At 42.2% G+C, this 17248-nt stretch overlaps 1 protein-coding gene across 3 annotated transcripts in view; it reads left to right on the top strand.

Annotated features, from left to right (window-relative positions):
- The window catches only part of ACSL6 (acyl-CoA synthetase long chain family member 6), a 147562-nt gene extending 137966 nt beyond the window's left edge, over nucleotides 1-9596 (top strand). For all 3 annotated transcript variants that reach the window (XM_053461941.1, XM_053461942.1, XM_053461943.1), the window contains exons 18-21: nucleotides 743-886; nucleotides 6647-6748; nucleotides 6833-6904; nucleotides 9019-9596. In XM_053461941.1, the coding sequence (XP_053317916.1) occupies nucleotides 743-886; nucleotides 6647-6748; nucleotides 6833-6904; nucleotides 9019-9159 (459 nt within the window). In that variant the 3' untranslated portion in view covers nucleotides 9160-9596. The remainder of the gene's footprint in view (nucleotides 1-742; nucleotides 887-6646; nucleotides 6749-6832; nucleotides 6905-9018) is intronic.
- Nucleotides 9597-17248: the final 7652 nt, after the last annotated feature.

Here is a 17248-nt window from a genome sequence, read left to right as displayed (position 1 = left end):
AGGTAAGCTGCATACACGCACCCAGCTATCCAAGTGATGTAGAAGAAAATGTGATTCATCAGACCAGGCAACCTTCTTCCATTGCTCCGTGGTCCAGTTCTTATGCTCTTGTGCCCATTGAAGGCACTTCTAATAGTAGACAGGGGTCACCATGGGCACTCTGACTGTTCTGAGGCTTTGCAGCTCCATATGCAACAATCTTCAATACAGCAGCTTGTCTGCTAGATTTGACCACCAGCCTTCGCACCTAACATCCTTCAATGAGCCTTGGCTTCCCATGTCACCGGTCCACTGCTTTTCATTTCTTGGACCCCTTTTGCTAGGTACTGACCACTGCAGGACATCCCACAAGTGCTGCAGTTTTGGAGATGCTCTGACCCAGTTGTCTAGCCATCACTATTGGGCACTTGTCAAAGTCACTTATGTCCCTACGCTTTTTCCTGCTTCTAACACATCAACTTTGAGGACGAAATGTTCACTTGCTGCCTAATATATCCCACCCACTGACAGGTGCCATAATAACAAGATAATCAGTGTACTATATATATACATACTGAAGATATTCCGTTATTACACCAAGGTATTATCCCACATTACATTTGAATATTTTGTTGAAATAAGTGGGTAATATTGTATAAGTGATGCTATAAATAGAAAAATGGATTTTCAACACAAGGAAAGTATTATTATTATAGGGGATCTCATTTCAGTGTTATTTTTCCTTTTTGCATACCCAATACAGAATGGAACGCTAAAAATTATAGATCGGAAAAAGCACATATTCAAACTTGCTCAAGGGGAATACATTGCTCCTGAAAAAATTGAGAACATTTATATACGCAGTGAACCCGTATCACAAGTATATGTCCATGGGGACAGCCTTCAGGTAAGCACTGCATTCTGTATAGAAATTAATCTTTTTTATTTTATTAATCAGTCTTTTTGTTGTAATTCTATGTCTAGGAGAATAGTGGTGCAGACCTGGTCAACATAATATAAAATAAAATATACTGATCTAATGTAATATGAAAAAAGCTGATAATTAGGTATAACAGTTTCCTACTGCTAAATCCTTTTGTCATAAGGGGCCTGGGGTGGCAGTTACATAATTGGATGTAGATCAGTTGTTCAATGCACCAGTTACCTGGTGCCACTCATCCTCAGTGTGGTGTCATATCTCAGGAGGCAGATGGAGGCATTACCTTTTGTCTAATATTCCATTAAGAACAAACCCCCCAAAAAGACCAGTGTGTAGCAAATTGATATGCAAAATATCCCAAATGCAAACTAACTGTCAGGGTTTCGGCCTACCTGCACTGGCTTTCCTCCTCATGGCTCTCTGTTTGTTAGGCCACGCCCCCTTCCTCTTCCAACTTTATGTCCAAGTTAACCCCTCCTCTTCCTGCAGGCTGTGACTATAGTAACCAGCTAGTTCAGTTGCTGGTTGCCCTTTCGTGGTTCCGGACCTGTGAGTGCGTGCTTCCTTCCAGTGTTTGATTCTTGTGTATGACCCGGCCTGTCTGACTCCCATTCTGGTGCTGACTCCTGCCTGCTTTTGGACTACGTGGATTTCTGGACTCCCGACCTTGGCTCGTATGACTACCCGTTCTGGCTCCTGACCTTGGTTTGTTCTATGACCACCCGCTTGTCTTATGTTTTGGATTCTTGTTGTTATTTTATTTTAATAAACATTTTGACCAGTACCTTTTTGCCTCCGTCCTGATTCACTGGTACCCTGACATTACGAAAGGGCCATGAATCCTGATGGTACTGGTACTCTTCCTGTTCCTACAGTCTTCACCCGGTTGGACCAACAGGATCACAGGTTAGACCAGTTGGCTGCTGCAGTACAGACACTCCTTAACCGTACAGCACATTTGGAACCACCATCTGCACGACCTATAGCTCCGGCTCCTTATGTTGTTCCTGCACCAGCTGTTGCAGCTGAACCACTGGCTCCCAGAGGCATGAGTGGTACTGCTCCTCTGCCCCAACGCTATGGAGGGGACCCCACCCAGTGCCGGGGCTTTTTGAACCAGGTTGGCATAAATCTCGAATTGGTGCCTCAGGCTTTTCCGACCGAGCGGGCCAGGGTTGGTTTCCTGATCTCACTACTAACCGACAAAGCTCTAGCATGGGCTAATCCACTTTGGGAGGCGAATCGGCCTGTTGTGCAAAATTATGCAGAGTTTGTGGTTTCTTTCCGTAGAGTCTTCGACATTCCGGCCCGCGCTACCTCTGCTGCCAAACACCTTATGTCCATTCGCCAGGGGACTAGGACTGTGTCTGATTATGCGATTGAGTTCCGTACCTGGGCAGCAGAGGTCGGGTGGAACAATGAGGCTCTAGTGGCTGCTTTCTTCCATGGTCTGAGCGATTCCATTAAGGATGAAGTAGCAGCTTAGGGAGAGACCCTCTTTCAAGGAACGCCTGAGGAGCCATCCTTTTAGGTTGGCGCCAACCTTTTTGAACCCACCCGTTCCTCCCTCTCCTCCCGCGCCTCCTGTGGATGTCCTGCCGGAGGGCGTTGTCGGGGACACACTCTAGGTTACGGTTGTTTTGTCATGGCCAGTGGCTTTGATTGTTACCAAAGCGCTCATAGACTCAGGTGCTGCCGATGCCTTTATTGACACCTCCTTTGTGGCTAACCATTGTATACCTGTTATTAACAGGGAGAAGCCCTTGGCCGTCCAGGCTATTGATGGTAGGCCTCTGCAGCCTTCGCTCATTACCAAGGAGACTATTCCTCTGTCCATGTCCATCGGGGCTCTCCATCAGGAGAAGATCCAGTTCCAGATGATCTCCTCTCCTTACTTTCCTGTGGTGTTGGGCTATCCGTGGTTACAAAAACATAATCCTACCCTCGACTGGCGGCAGTCTGAGGTGTTAGCCTGGTCGCCTTCTTGCCAAAAGGAGTGTCTTTGCGAAGTTATCAAGGTCCTTTGTACTGATGCTACCCCGGTGTTGCCACAAGGATACAAGGACTATGCTGATGTCTTTGACAAAGTTCGGGCTGGTTCCCTACCTCCCCATAGGTCCTATGATTGCGCCATAGAACTCCAGCCAGGCGCTGCTCCTCCTCGTGGTCGAGTCTACCCATTGTCAGTTGTTGAGAATAAGGCCATGGAGGATTATGCCTGGCTAGGGGATTTATACGTAAATCCACTTCCCCCGCTGGTGCCGGCTTTTTCTTTGTAAAAAAGAAGGGGGGTGAACTTAGGCCCTGTATTGATTACAGAGGTCTGAATAAAATTACGATCAAAAATGCATATCCAATACCGTTGATCACTGAGCTTTTTGATCGGTTAAAAGGGGCCAAGCTGTTCACCAAGTTGGATTTACGTGGGGCCTACAATTTGGTACGCATTAAGCAAGGCCACGAATGGAAGACAGCATTTAATACCAGAAGTGGGCACTATGAATATCTGGTTATGCCTTTTGGCTTATGCAATGCCCCTGCTGTCTTCCAGGAGTTTATCAATGACATACTCAGAGATATGCTACAGGAGTGTGTTGTTGTATACCTTGACGATATACTCATACACTCGCCTTCTCCCGAGACCCATATCAGTGACGTCAAACGTGTCCTCCAACGCCTCAGAGAGAATGGTTTATACTGTAAGTTGGAGAAATTCGAGTTCCATAAAAACCAGGTTGCATTTTTGGGCTATATTATTTCTGATAAGGGCTTTTCTATGGACCCTCAAAAGGTTTCTGTGGTACTTAATTGGCCTCGTCCTGTTGGTCTTCGGTCTGTCCTACGCTTCCTCGGTTTTGCTAATTATTACCGCAAATTCATACGCAACTTCTCTGATTTAGTCAAACCCATTACTGACCCCACCCGAAAAGATGGTGATCCTTTACGATGGCCTCTGGTTGCGATTCAGGTGTTTGAGGATTTGAAAAAAGCATTCACGTCCACTCCCGTCTTGGTCCACCCAGACCCGACACTAGCATTCATCCTGGAGGTAGATGCGTCTGAGACAGGAGTAGGCGCCCTTCTGTCTCAACGTCCTAAACCTGAAGGCCCGCTACACCCGTGTGGCTTCTTCTCAAAAAAACTCTCTTCAGCCGAATGCAACTACGAGATTGGTGATAGGGAACTTCTGGCTATAATTCTGGCACTCAAGGAATGGCGTCATCTCCTTGAGGGGACCACGACACCTGTTTTGATTTTAACAGATCACAAGAATTTGACCTACCTCTCCGAGGCCAAAAGATTGACTCCTCGGTAAGCTCGGTGGGCCTTATTCCTTTCCAGGTTTAATTTTCTGGTATCTTACCTCCCGGGCTCGAAAAACGTACGTGCGGATGCTTTATCTCGACAATTCACTTCCTCTTCCAGAGAAGAAGTGCCTCCGACACCGATTATTCCTCCCGATCGCATCCTGGCAAGCATCCGTACCAGTCTGACCTCCCCATTGGGGGAGAAAATCCTGGCTGCACAAAATCAGGCTTCACCGTGCACACCGCCTGGCAAGTGCTACGTACCTGTTCCCCTCCGACATTCCTTGTTGCGCACTTACCATTGTTCTAAGGCCGCGGGCCACCCTGGTAAGAATCAAATGATTTGGGGTATGACCCGTCAGTTCTGGTGGCCCAAGATCCGTAATGATATTAAGGAATTTGTTGCCTCCTGCCAGACCTGTGCTCAAAGTAAAGATCTCAGGCATCTTCCTGTGGGTTTACTGCAACCTATTCCCAATGGCGAAAGACCCTGGACACCCATTTCCATGGACTTCATTGTGGAACTCCCTCCCTCCCAGAACAATACTGTCATTCTGATGGTTGTGGATCGGTTCTCCAAGATGTGCCACTGTATCCCACTTAAGAAACTCCCGTCTGCGCAAGAATTGGCAAACGTCTTTACGAGGGAGATCTTTAGGCTGCACGGAATACCTAAAGAAATAGTCTCGGATAGAGGGAGTCAGTTTGTGTCTCGCTTTTGGTGTGCCTTTTGTCTCCAGTTGGGGATACGCTTTTCCTTTTCCTCGGCCTACCACCCACAATCTAACGAGCCGCAGAGCGCTCGAACCAGGGCTTGGAGCAGTACCTTCGTTGTTACATTTCGGATCATCAGAACAACTGGTCTGACCTGTTGCCTTGGGCGGAGTTTGCTCATAATAGCAATGTATCCACCGCCTCTGGTCTCTCGCCTTTCCTGGTAAACTACGGGATGCAACCTGCCATGCTACCCGATAGCTTTCCACCCCAGAGCATCCCTGCTCTCGAGGACCGTCTACGCCAACTCCGATCCATGTGGGCACGGGTCAAGGACTCACTCCAGTTATCAGCACGACGGTACAAGCTCCAGGCTGACCGCAAACGGCTTCCGGCTCCTTCCTACCAGGTCGGGGAGAGGGTTTGGTTATCCTCTCACAATCTGAACCTCCGGGTTCCCTCTCACAAACTGGCCCCTCGTTTTGTGGGTCCCTACCGTATTCTGCGTAAGGTTAATCCGGTGGCTTATGCCTTAGATCTTCCTCCCAACATGCGTATTCCGAATGTCTTCCATGTCTCGCTGCTGAAACCACTTGTTTGCAACCGATTCACTGCTTCAGCTCCTCGCCCGATTCCGGTTAATGGTCATGATGAATATGAAGTTCAGTCTATCATCGATTCTCTTTTTTCCAGGGGTCGCCTGCAGTATTTAGTTCATTGGAAAGGATATGGACCTGAGGAACGATCTTGGGTGCCTGCCCAGGATGTTCATGCCCCTAGACTGGTACGAGCCTTTCATACGCATTTCCCCTCTAAACCTGGTCCCTCCCCCCGGGGGAGGGGTCGTTAGGGGAGGGGTACTGTCAGGGTTTCGGCCTACCTGCACTGGCTTTCCTCCTCATGGCTCTCTGTTAGGCTGCGCCCCCTTCCTCTTCCAACTTTATGTCCAAGTTAACCCCTCCTCTTCCTGCAGGCTGTGACTATATTAACCAGCTAGTTCAGTTGCTGGTTGCCCTTTCGTGGTTCCGGACCTGTGAGTGCGTGCTTCCTTCCAGTGTTTGATTCTTGTGTATGACCCGGCCTGTCTGACTCCCATTCTGGTGCTGACTCCTGCCTGCTTTTGGACTACGTGGATTTCTGGACTCCTGACCTTGGCTCGTATGACTACCCGTTCTGGCTCCTGACCTTGGCTTGTTCTACGACCACCCGCTTGTCTTATGTTTTGGATTCTTGTTGTTATTTTATTTTAATAAACATTTTGACCAGTTCCTTTTTGCCTCCGTCCTGATTCACTGGTACCCTGACACTAACATAGCTCCCCATTGGTAAGGATATATATATATTTCAAACCCCCCTTTTTAGCCCAACCAAGAATATCAACCCAGGATAATCTTTAAATGTTAAATAATGTCCTAGTATGGCTGTCACATAAGGACCGTAGATTCAAAATAATTTCATATTTTAGGAATAGCAGAATACAATAAATTCCTTCAGAATAACTGGAAAATGATTTAAAATACATTTTTCTATGTATGTCTATATGTATGTGTCTCATAATGTCTACTTGGCCAGAAAGAGAGGCCAAATCAAACATATACGGATGTCCAGACTTCAGAGTTCTGAAATAGATGTGGAAAGTGTTCTTTTCAGCAATAAAACAAGGATTATCTCTAATCGCAAATTCTTGATTTATTTTGTTGTCTAGGCCTTCTTGGTTGGCATTGTTGTTCCTGATGTGGAAGTGATGCCTGGATGGGCCAAGAAAAAAGGGTTTGAGGGATCGTTTATAGAGCTTTGCAATAATTCGGTACGTAATAACTTCACAGCAATTTACAGTATTTATTGGGCAAATACAGTTTCAGCTGCAAAATTACCAAATCTTGTATTTTAGGATGTCAAAAAAGCAATAATGGATGACATGGTGAGATTAGGGAAAGAGAGTGGTTTGCATTCGTTTGAGCAGGTAAGAATATTTCATTTACATACAAAAATTCATTCTTTGTAACTAGTACAGTTGGGTGTTTATTTTTTTTACACTTCCACACTATGCAGGATCTGCAGCTAGTAAATATTTTCAAATTAATGGGCCTCACCATCACCTCACTTACAATCCTGGTTGCAAGCAGACTCTCTGCATCACACAAGCAGAGCTCTCATGGCCATTTATTTCATGTTTTGTTTCACTGGCACTTTAAAGTGAGAGGCACAGTAAGACATGGTGCTATTTTTTTAATCTAATGATATCAGTCTAAATAATACAATAGCAGCAAAAAAATATAAAAAATAAAAGACTAAGGACCACAGAGGACCACAGAGTGGCTTTATTACGCTTCTTTTCACACTTGAGAACCAAACTGTCCCATAAAAAGCAAATGCTGAATCTTTACATAGACAATATTTGATTAGGACATAGTCAGTGTTAAACTGATTGGGAATCAGTGCAGTCGGACAGGTATCACGTATAGCTAATCCAAATTCTGTTTCCAAAAAGTGTGTACTTACCGTATTGTCTTGATTATAAAACGACCCTGATTATAAGATGACCCCCCCACATTTGAATATTAATTTAGGAAAAAAAGAAAGCCTGAATATATGACTACCCTATAAGAAAAAAGTTTTACTAGTAAACATTAATTCACATGTAAACAATGTTTTTCATATTTAATGAAAACTATGATTGATAAAAATGCATTTCTTTTTTTTTTATTTCCATTTATTTGCCGACCTGCCCCCCAAGCTATGCACGTCTGCCCCCAGGCTTGCCACTCTGCCCCCAGATATGACTTATACCCCTTTATATTCCACTATGTCCTCAGAAATGCCTTATACCCCTTTATGCCACTCTGGCCCTTACATATGCCTTATACCCCCCTATATGCCACTCTGCTCCCAAGAAATGCCTTATACCCCCCCCCTATATGCCCTACTGCCCCCCCCAGACTTACCACTGTATCCTGAGACTTGTTCCCTGTGCTTTAGATCATCCTCTCTGGCAGCTGGTGAATGTCTGCGTGCATAGCGCAGACAACCTCCACTTCCACTGGGGTTAGTGCTGGTGGCTAGAGATGAGGATCCAGGTCTTCTGCAGCGCAGCGGGGGATCTGGATTTTAGTCTGATAGTCAGACCTTTATTTGAGGTCAGATTATAAGATGATGTCGAATATAAGACGAGGGGTATTTTTCTGAAAAAAAAAAAACGTGTCTACAATTCGGCCAAATATGGTAATATGCACACCTTCATCAGGCTGTTCCCAATAATCAGACATGCTTTAATTAAGAGAAAAGGCTCTTTATACATGCACTACCTTATGTAAAATCAGTTTAGTTACCAATACATGAGTGACTTGCAAAGGCAATCAGCTAGAAGGAATAAATTATACAAAAGTTATTTAATGCATGTCCCTAACACAAATATTCAGTTCATCCTTGCAGTATTTTTAATAACAACTCCCAGTACAGAAGGAAAAATGGATAGGTGCCTAGTGTTGTGTAATCATGCAAACAGGTTACCGCTACCTGAACCTAATTTTAAGAATTAAGAAGCTTGTTCTTGTATGTACATGTGAGAGTGTAAATTTGTACTGCAGAAGGTTGAGGTCCTTCTGTTCACAGTGACAAAAAATAAAAATTTTTATTTTTGTGTATTACTTGAAGACAATTTTTCACAGCATTCTTTGCTGTGGGTGCCAAGATTAGTGGAGGTCACTGTAGTAGGCCTCTTGGATGGTGTTTTGTGCAATTATTATTATATCCACATTAAACATGAATGAAGCAAATAGATTCAAAACCTTATTTATTTATATGTGCCAAAATAAAATAAAAAGATCATTTATACAAGGAAAAAAAATGTCACATACTAAAAGAAAAGTAACATCGTACCATGATACCTTTGTGTGTAATGACCTTATGACAGAAATGGAAATGCTACATAGTACCCATTACATTAGAAGTATCAAGAACCTAAATAGCTTTAATGTGTTTTTATGTACCGTCATCAATAATGATATAAACACATAATTTACATATTATTTACATATTTACATATTTTAATTTACATATATTTACATGTTTTTTTAGGTAAAATCACTTCACATTCACACAGAAATGTTCTCTGTACAAAATGGTTTACTGACACCTACATTTAAAGCAAAGCGACCGGAACTCAGAGATTACTTCAAGCAACAGATTCAAGAGCTTTACTCCAGTGTCTCTGTGTAGCAGATGGCAAATACAGAACACGCCAGAAAACAGGAAAAAAAAATATTTTGCCATATCCACGTGTGACAAATAGAGGAAAAAAGGATTTTAACCTCTGTAACCCATGTATTATCTCAATGCTTGGAATGCAAAAAAACACCCAAGGAAAAGCAAGGTTACATTAACCAGATTTATTTGACAGTACTAGCAGCATGTATAAAAGTTAATAGAGACTGTACACATTCTATTCTGGACAATAAAATATATTTTAGAAGTAAACTAAGAATATTAGATTGAATTACTTAGGTGTCAATGCACGGAACTGTGAAGAAAAATATTCATAGACCAATCTATCTTCTGGATTGCTAGGGCATTGCTGCTCTTTTTATATTGCATTTAATATTGCGTCAAATGTAAAGAAATATTAATTTCCAATAAAAAAAGTATGAATGGCATAATTTAGATGTTTTTGCTGTTTACATTCCGGTTTCCATTGTGTCTCATAAAATGTTTGTATGTTTAAATTAAAATATTAAATAGAGAGGACATTTTTATTTTGCTATAATATGCTTAGGTTTGGGCTTCCGAAATAGACTCCTCATGTTTATAAAGTTGGATTGCATAATTCAGAAAATATTTTGTTAATTGTTTTCCATGTTTGTCAACATTTTACGGAAAGGGAATACATAAAAAATGCACCACTAGGTCTATCAAACAATACCACCAAACATTAACCATTTTAGTATTTAATTTTGGGAGTTTAAGCATTTTTATTTGTATTGATCTATTTTATAGAAGATGGTGTGGTCACTAGTTTATTGATAAAGTTTATCACCTTTACCATATATATACAAGAGGACATAAGATTACATGCAGCACCTATTATCAGCTTTTGTTATACAAATGGATTTCTGAGAGTGGTAGAGAAATGCTTTTGTTTAGAGAGGTTACATGGAGTGTTTGAGTTGTGCTAACCATACATGCTGTGGGCCTTCCAACAGCATGGTTAAATACAAAAAAGAGAAATTGAGGTTTATATATGAAATGTCTTAGTATCATCAACCAGGGTTGTCCAATTAGCAATTCTAAAGGCCTGAAACCTCCATATGGCAACTGAAACATCAGTAAATATGCCAGATCTAAATCTCTATTCTAATTGTATTAGAAAAAGAGACAATAGCAATGTTAATTCCCTAAGTCCACCATGTCTGCATTTAATTTAAAGGTTTCATATAATGTAAGTGGCCAATGAACTTAAGTTTGTTTTTCAGTCCAATGGTATGTCATGTGACTTGTTTCCAATATTGGTTTGATTCAGGGTATCCATTCTTTTGTATGCACCCTATGTGACAGAGACAATTGTACTCTATAGTAAAGAGCACAAATGTTATCTATATGTACATGTAAAAAAAAAAAATAGTTTTAATGTAAATTGAACATATAGAACTTTTTTCATAAAGTACTATATTTTAACATACCATTTCAAACTTGCATTGCATAAAATGGTAAAGGTTATCCGCAAGCTCCATGTATATGTAAAAAAAATAATAATAATAACAGAAAAAGCTGATTGCCTATTGTCTCTCTTTTGGAGATCCCTCTGACGGCATAAAGACCAGCGTGTACTGCTGGTGTTGTTGCCATTTCCACCTCTTGCTTCCTCCCCCTCTATTTTATTCCTCATTTTAACCATTTTTTATTATAAAGGTGAGATGCACTTCTAAGTACATAGTACATAAGCTTCCACTCTTCTGAGAAGGCTTTTCATAGGATTTTGGAGTGTTTCTTTATGAATGTTTGCCCATCCATCAAGTAGAGCATAGGTGATATAAGATGAGCAGGCCTGTCTCACAATCTCCATTCTAGTTCATCCCAAGGTGTTCAGTAGGGTTGAGGTCAGGGCTTTGTGCGGGCCAGTCAAGTTCTTCCACACCAAAGTCATCAAACCATGTCTTTATGGACCTTCCTCTGTGCACTGGGGCACAGCCATGTTGAAACAGATTAGGGCCTTCCTCAAACTGTTCCCACAAAAGTGGAAGCATACCATTGTTCAAAATGTCTTGTTATGCAGAACCATTAAGATTGGCATTCACTGGAAAAAAAGGGGACTAGCCTAACCTCCTAAAAAAACATTATTTCCCCACCACCAAACTTTACAGTTGGCACAATGCAGTCAGACATGTAATGTTCTCCTGACATCCACCAAACCCAGACAGCAGACTGCCAGAGAAGCCTGATTCATCATGCCACAGAAAACGTTTCCACTGCTCCAGAGTTAAGTAGCATCCTGCTATACACCACTCGTTCCGGTGCTTGCCATTGTACTTGCTGATGTGAGGCTTGCATGTGCTGCTCGTCCATGGAAGCTCCCGCTGCAAACATTTTGTTCTGAAATTAATGCCAGTAGAAGTTTGGAACTCTTCAGCTATGGAATCAGCAGAGCTTTGGCAACTTTTACCATGCACCTCATGGTGACCCCACTTTGTGAGTTTATGTGGTCTTCCGCATCTAAGTAGCTGCTTTTCCTAAACACTTCCACTTTCTAATAATACCATTTACAGCTGACCTTGGAATATCTAACAGGGATAAAATTTCACTTACTGCAAAGGTAGCATCCTATCACAGTACCACGCCTTAATTCACTGAGCTCTTCAAACTCTTCACAAATGTTTGCGTGGCTACACCTATGGCAATGGGTCTGATTGAAACACCTGAATTCATAATACATATCCATATAGTGTATATATGCATGTCTTGTAAACAACTTTTTAATATATTTAGTGAACTATTTTTTTTCCTGGAGACAGGAGGCTTGTATAGAATCAAAGTCACCCAAACAGTATATGGGAAAACAACGAGGCATGATAATCTATCCACTGTTCTACCAGAATTACCAACTTTTGTAAAACTAACCCACTGAGAAACTCTTTATATTCTAAAGCATGTGCGTGATTTTTTCTTACATGAAATTACATGAAATATGGTAGGGTAACGGACCCTGTAGAAACCTGCCGTGTTGTAATTGTTAAAATTATAAAATAGCAGGTTCACATGCCATTAATGGAACTTCTTATTAAATATCACTCTCAGTCTAACTATTTGAATAAATATAAAGTGACTTGTAAGAAATCTATTCTCTAACATTGTATTTTAGTGACAAAGCTTTGAAACCAATTCAAATGGCAAAGTGCAATTTTGTTGCACTCAGCAAATTTACCATTTACTTCAGTGGGAAATTTGCAGAGGCATCTGGGAATAAATTCCTTTTATTGTTGGAAATTATATGAGATCTTGTATTTGATTTTGTCACATAATCTACTACTACCCTCCTATTAAAATGGAGTGAGTTTCTCATTGATGTATTAGTTGTTCCACGTATTTTTCATAGTTGCCAACATTTGAAAACATTTTCAAGGACACTTTCCAGTACAGCTATCGATTTCGTACTTGAAAATTTACCACATCCACTTCTCCGTCATCCACTCTGCCCAACCCACACAATTTGCATAATTTAGCCTAGTTATCATGGTGCAGATGATATCATCAAGTTTCCACCAACACTACCATACTTCCAAGGTGTGCGGTAGATACATTTGCAGCGCAGAATCTTTTTTTTCACCTAACTGCAGAGAAAAATGAATTTCCCGAAACCCAGTGATTTATTCAAGTTTTGTGCTGAGACTAATGGGACAGTAGATTAACCTTTTGCACTCTAGAACTTGTGTCCTGTAATCCCCATAATGCATATGTAGGTGGTATAGCATACCCTTCATCAGCATAGCTAGACATAAATATGATACAGTGCAGGTCATGGGAAGCATAAGCACACAGTGAGCCTGACTATGGTTTATACAGGGGCGCAACTAAAAACCACAGGGCCCTGGTGTGAAAAGTGCCCTGAGGCCTTCCAACTTGAACAGATGGTCTGGGCTATCATTGCAAATCTGAAATCTTGTGGTTTGTTCAGATGCAAACCTAAACCATGCTTCCATGTTCCTTTTAGAGACAAGAGGCAACCCTGGCAACCCTTCCAAACAAACCATTGTTTGTACTGTCATAAACATTTAACATTATGACTGAGCCCTGTAGAGTCTGAGTTGTAACTCTTAGGGTTTTTGGCAATTTTCCTCGGCATTGCACTTTGTCTGTGATTGTCTGACTTTGGGGTGAATTTGCTGGGATGTCCACTCCTGGTAAGATTGGCAACTGTCTTGAATGTTTTCCACTTTTGAATAATCTTTTCTCATTGTAGAATGCTGGAATATAAATTGTTTGGAAATGGCCTCATAATCCTTCCCAGATTGATGGACAGCAACAATTGCTTCTCTAAGATCATTGCTGATGTCCTTCCTTCTTGACATTGTTTCATCACACACCTGAATGCTCCAGACCAGCCAACTGCTTAAACGTCGGCTTTTATAGATGTGGTCACACTTGCTGATGATCAATTAATCAAGGGCATTTAATAAGTAACACCTGTCTGCTACTTAGCATCTTAATTCCTATGGAAGCTGTAAGGGTGTACTTAGTTTTTCATGTGATTGTTCATCTGAGGTTGTATGTACCTAATATTTAGACCATCTAAGAGACAGAAAGGTACATTTCATGTGACCGTATATAATAAGGCAGCATATATGTTTCATCATATGTCATTTCATGTATTTTTTACGTTTCTAATTTGTTAATATAGGGATTAGGTATATATATATATATATATATATATATATATATATATATATATAAGTCCAAAGTGCACAATTGCACACCAACCTTATCAGGTCCTGATGAAAGTCTGAAAATAAAAGACTGAAACGTTGACTTGTAACACAGAGTTTTGAGAGATTTATTGAAACCAAGTCCCAGGAGTGCCGGCAACTATTTTTGGAATATATATATATATATATATATATATATATACCGTATTGGCCTGATTATTGGCTGCACACTAAAAGTTTGGTGCTATTTTAAAGAAAAAATTATTTTTAAAGAAAAAATACACATTAGTAGAATGGTAAAACAGTATTTTATCTAATAAACAGGAATACGTTTGTATTTTTGGTATCTATTATGCAGTTAGTCAGCATATGTTATATAGAAACAGAAATTTGGAAAACCAATGGCCATTTTAAGGCCCCCCCTTAATTCATAATACACCTTGCTTATAGATATTCCCCTCTGCCCCCCAAGTTATGTCACTCTGCCCCCCAAGATATGCTTTATGCCCCCTAGAAATTTCAATCTGCCCCCCTATGTCACTCTGCCCCACTGATATGCCACTCCCCCCCTCCAAACTTACCAAAGCACTCCCAGACTCCCTGGTGTCCAGCAGGGCTGGCCGCAGGGCTTCTATGACGGAGAAGCACCGGTGGAAGTGCCAGCAGCGGATGTTGTCTATGCGCATCACCCCAGCCGGCACTTCTGCTAGGGCTTCTATGGTGGAGCACCGGAAGGTTATGTCACGCCAGTGCTCCACCATTGAAGCCCCAGCGGAAGTGCCGGCAGCGGAGGTTGTGTACGTGCATCGCAGCAGCGCTGCGGGGGATCTGGATCCTTACCCTGCTGCTTGCCCGCAGCAGGGAGAAACCCACTTACTTAGGTACACCTTACTAGTACCGGGTTGGGACCCCCTTTTGCCTTTAGAATTGCCTTCATTCTTCATGGCATACTTTCTACAATCTGCTGGAAACATTCCTCAGAGATCTTGGTGCACATGGACATGATGGCATCAAGCTGTTGCTGCAGATTTGTCTTCTTCACATCCATGATGCGAATCTCCCACTTCCCCACATCCCAAAGGTGCTCTATTGGATTGAAATCTGGTGACTGGAGGCCATTGGAGTACAGTGAACTCGTTGTCATGTTCAAGAAACCATTTGGAGATGATGTGAGTTTTGCAACATGGTGCATTATCCTGCTGGAAGTAGCCATCAGAAGATGGTACACTGTGGTTGTAAAAGGATGGACATGGTCAGCAACAGTACTTAAAGGCTGTCGCATTTAAACGATGCTCAATTGGTACTAAAGGGCCCAAAGTTGTTTATGTCAAAGTCTCAACATTTTTCCAGTCTTCCATTGTGAAATTTCGGTGAGCCTGTGCGAATTGTAGCCTCAGTTTCCTGTTCTTAGCTTTCAGGAGTGGCACCTATTGTGGTATCCTGCTGCTGTAGCCCATCTGCTTTAAGATGAGAGAGATAGTATTCTGCATACCTTGGTTGTAATGCATGGATATTTGAGTTACTGTTGCCTTTCTGTCATCTACAACCAGTGTGCCTATTTTCTTAAAACCTCTGACAATCAACAAGGAATTTTCATCAACACAACTGCTACTCACTAGATATTGTCTCTTTCTCGGGCCATTTTCTATAAACCCTAGAGATGGTTGTGCATGAAAATCCCAGTAGAACAGCTGTTTCTGAAACACATCATTCTGATGCTCAGTTTAATCTTCAGCAAGTTGTCTTGACCACGTCTACATGCCTAAATGCATTGAGTTGCTGCCATGTGATTGGCTCATTAGCTATTTGTGTTAACATGCAATTAAACAGGTGTACCTAATAAAGTGACCAGTGAGTGTGTGTGTGTGTGTGTATATATATATAATGTTTGCAAACAGAACGGACAGGTACCTGTAGGTTTCAATCCCAGGAAACAGAAATCTAGAACTTAAACCTGCCAGCTACTCCCTTAAAACAAAAGTGTTGGCGAATCTTAAAATGCCCCACCCCCATTATCTACCCTTCCTCTTCCTCCCTCCCTCCCTATTATCTACCCTTAACCCCCCCCTTGTACTTACCTTTCATCAGTCCTGCGGCGAGTCTCCCTGTTCGGTCTCGGTGCCGGCTTGTAATGCTGAGCGCCGGAAATTAGGTAATCTTCCGGCACTCAGCATTACAATCCGGCACCGAGACCGAACAGGGAGACTCGCCGCAGAGGAGAGAGAGAGGGGCGCTGAGCGGGTACCGACAGCTTGGTAAGCGAAAACCACTCGGCGCCCCTTTCTCTCTCTTTCGCTTTAAAAACAAAAAAAGGGCTTTGGGCGGCAAAGTGCCCCACTCGGCTCCATTGTCGGGCCGGCCCTGGTTGGCAGGCATGCAGGTGCAATGGCAGATACTATGGGAGCAATGTCAAGTCAGTTTGTAAACGTGGTGATATAATCTGCACTAAAATTAGTGTTAAACACTAAAAATGTGGGTTGGGCACAGTGGATGTAGCTTTGGGGTAGTGGGTGTGGTCATTTTTCAAGTAAGTACTGCATTTGCTCGATAAGATGACCCTGATTATAAGATGACCACCAAAATTTGAATATTAATTTAGGAAAAAAAGAAAAAGTCTAAATGTAAGACTATCTTATAGGAAAAATGTTCTGCTAGTAAATATTAATTCACATGTGAACTATTTTTTCATATTTCATAAAAACTATGATTAAGAAAAATGTATGTTTTGTTTTTATTTACTTTTATTTGCTAAGCCGCCCCAAGTTATACACATCTGCCCCCTGGCTTGCCACTCTGCCCCCCTGGTATACCTTATACCCCCTATATGCCAACTTACCAATGCATCCCCAGACTTGTCCTCTGTGCTTCAGACATCCTGTTGTCTAGTGGGGCAGCACATAGACAACCTCTGCTGCCACCCTGCGCTTCCACCGGGGCTTCTATGACTAAGCACCGGAAGGTCATGTCACGCTCCATCATAGAAGCTCTAGCGGACGTGCCGGACATCGCACAGACGTTCATCTGCTGTCAGAGAGGATCCAGGTCGGTGAACAACTGCTCTATGCGCCCAGACAACCTCCGCTTCTTTATGGCACTTCCGCTTCTATGATGGAGCACCGGAAGGTCATGTCACCCCAGAGAGGTTACCATAGAGGAGAATCCAGGTCTCCTGCAGAACTGCGACGGATCTGGATCTTATATAAGACGAATATAAGACGAGCGGTATTTTTCAGAGTATTTGCCCTGAAAACACCTTGTCTCATATTCGAGCAAATACGGTAATTGAAAGCTATGACCAAAGCGTCCTTGGATTTTTTTTTAAATGTTGCCAACTCTCTTACTCTGTCTCAGTGTCTACCTAACTTTTCTGCCGACCGCTTCTGTGTCACTGTCTC

The sequence above is a fragment of the Spea bombifrons genome, chromosome 4 (assembly GCF_027358695.1).
Source record: "Spea bombifrons isolate aSpeBom1 chromosome 4, aSpeBom1.2.pri, whole genome shotgun sequence".
Lineage (NCBI taxonomy): Eukaryota > Metazoa > Chordata > Amphibia > Anura > Pelobatidae > Spea > Spea bombifrons.
The sequence above is the reverse complement of the archived record's forward strand: the minus strand, read 5'-3'. Positions and strand labels throughout refer to the sequence as shown.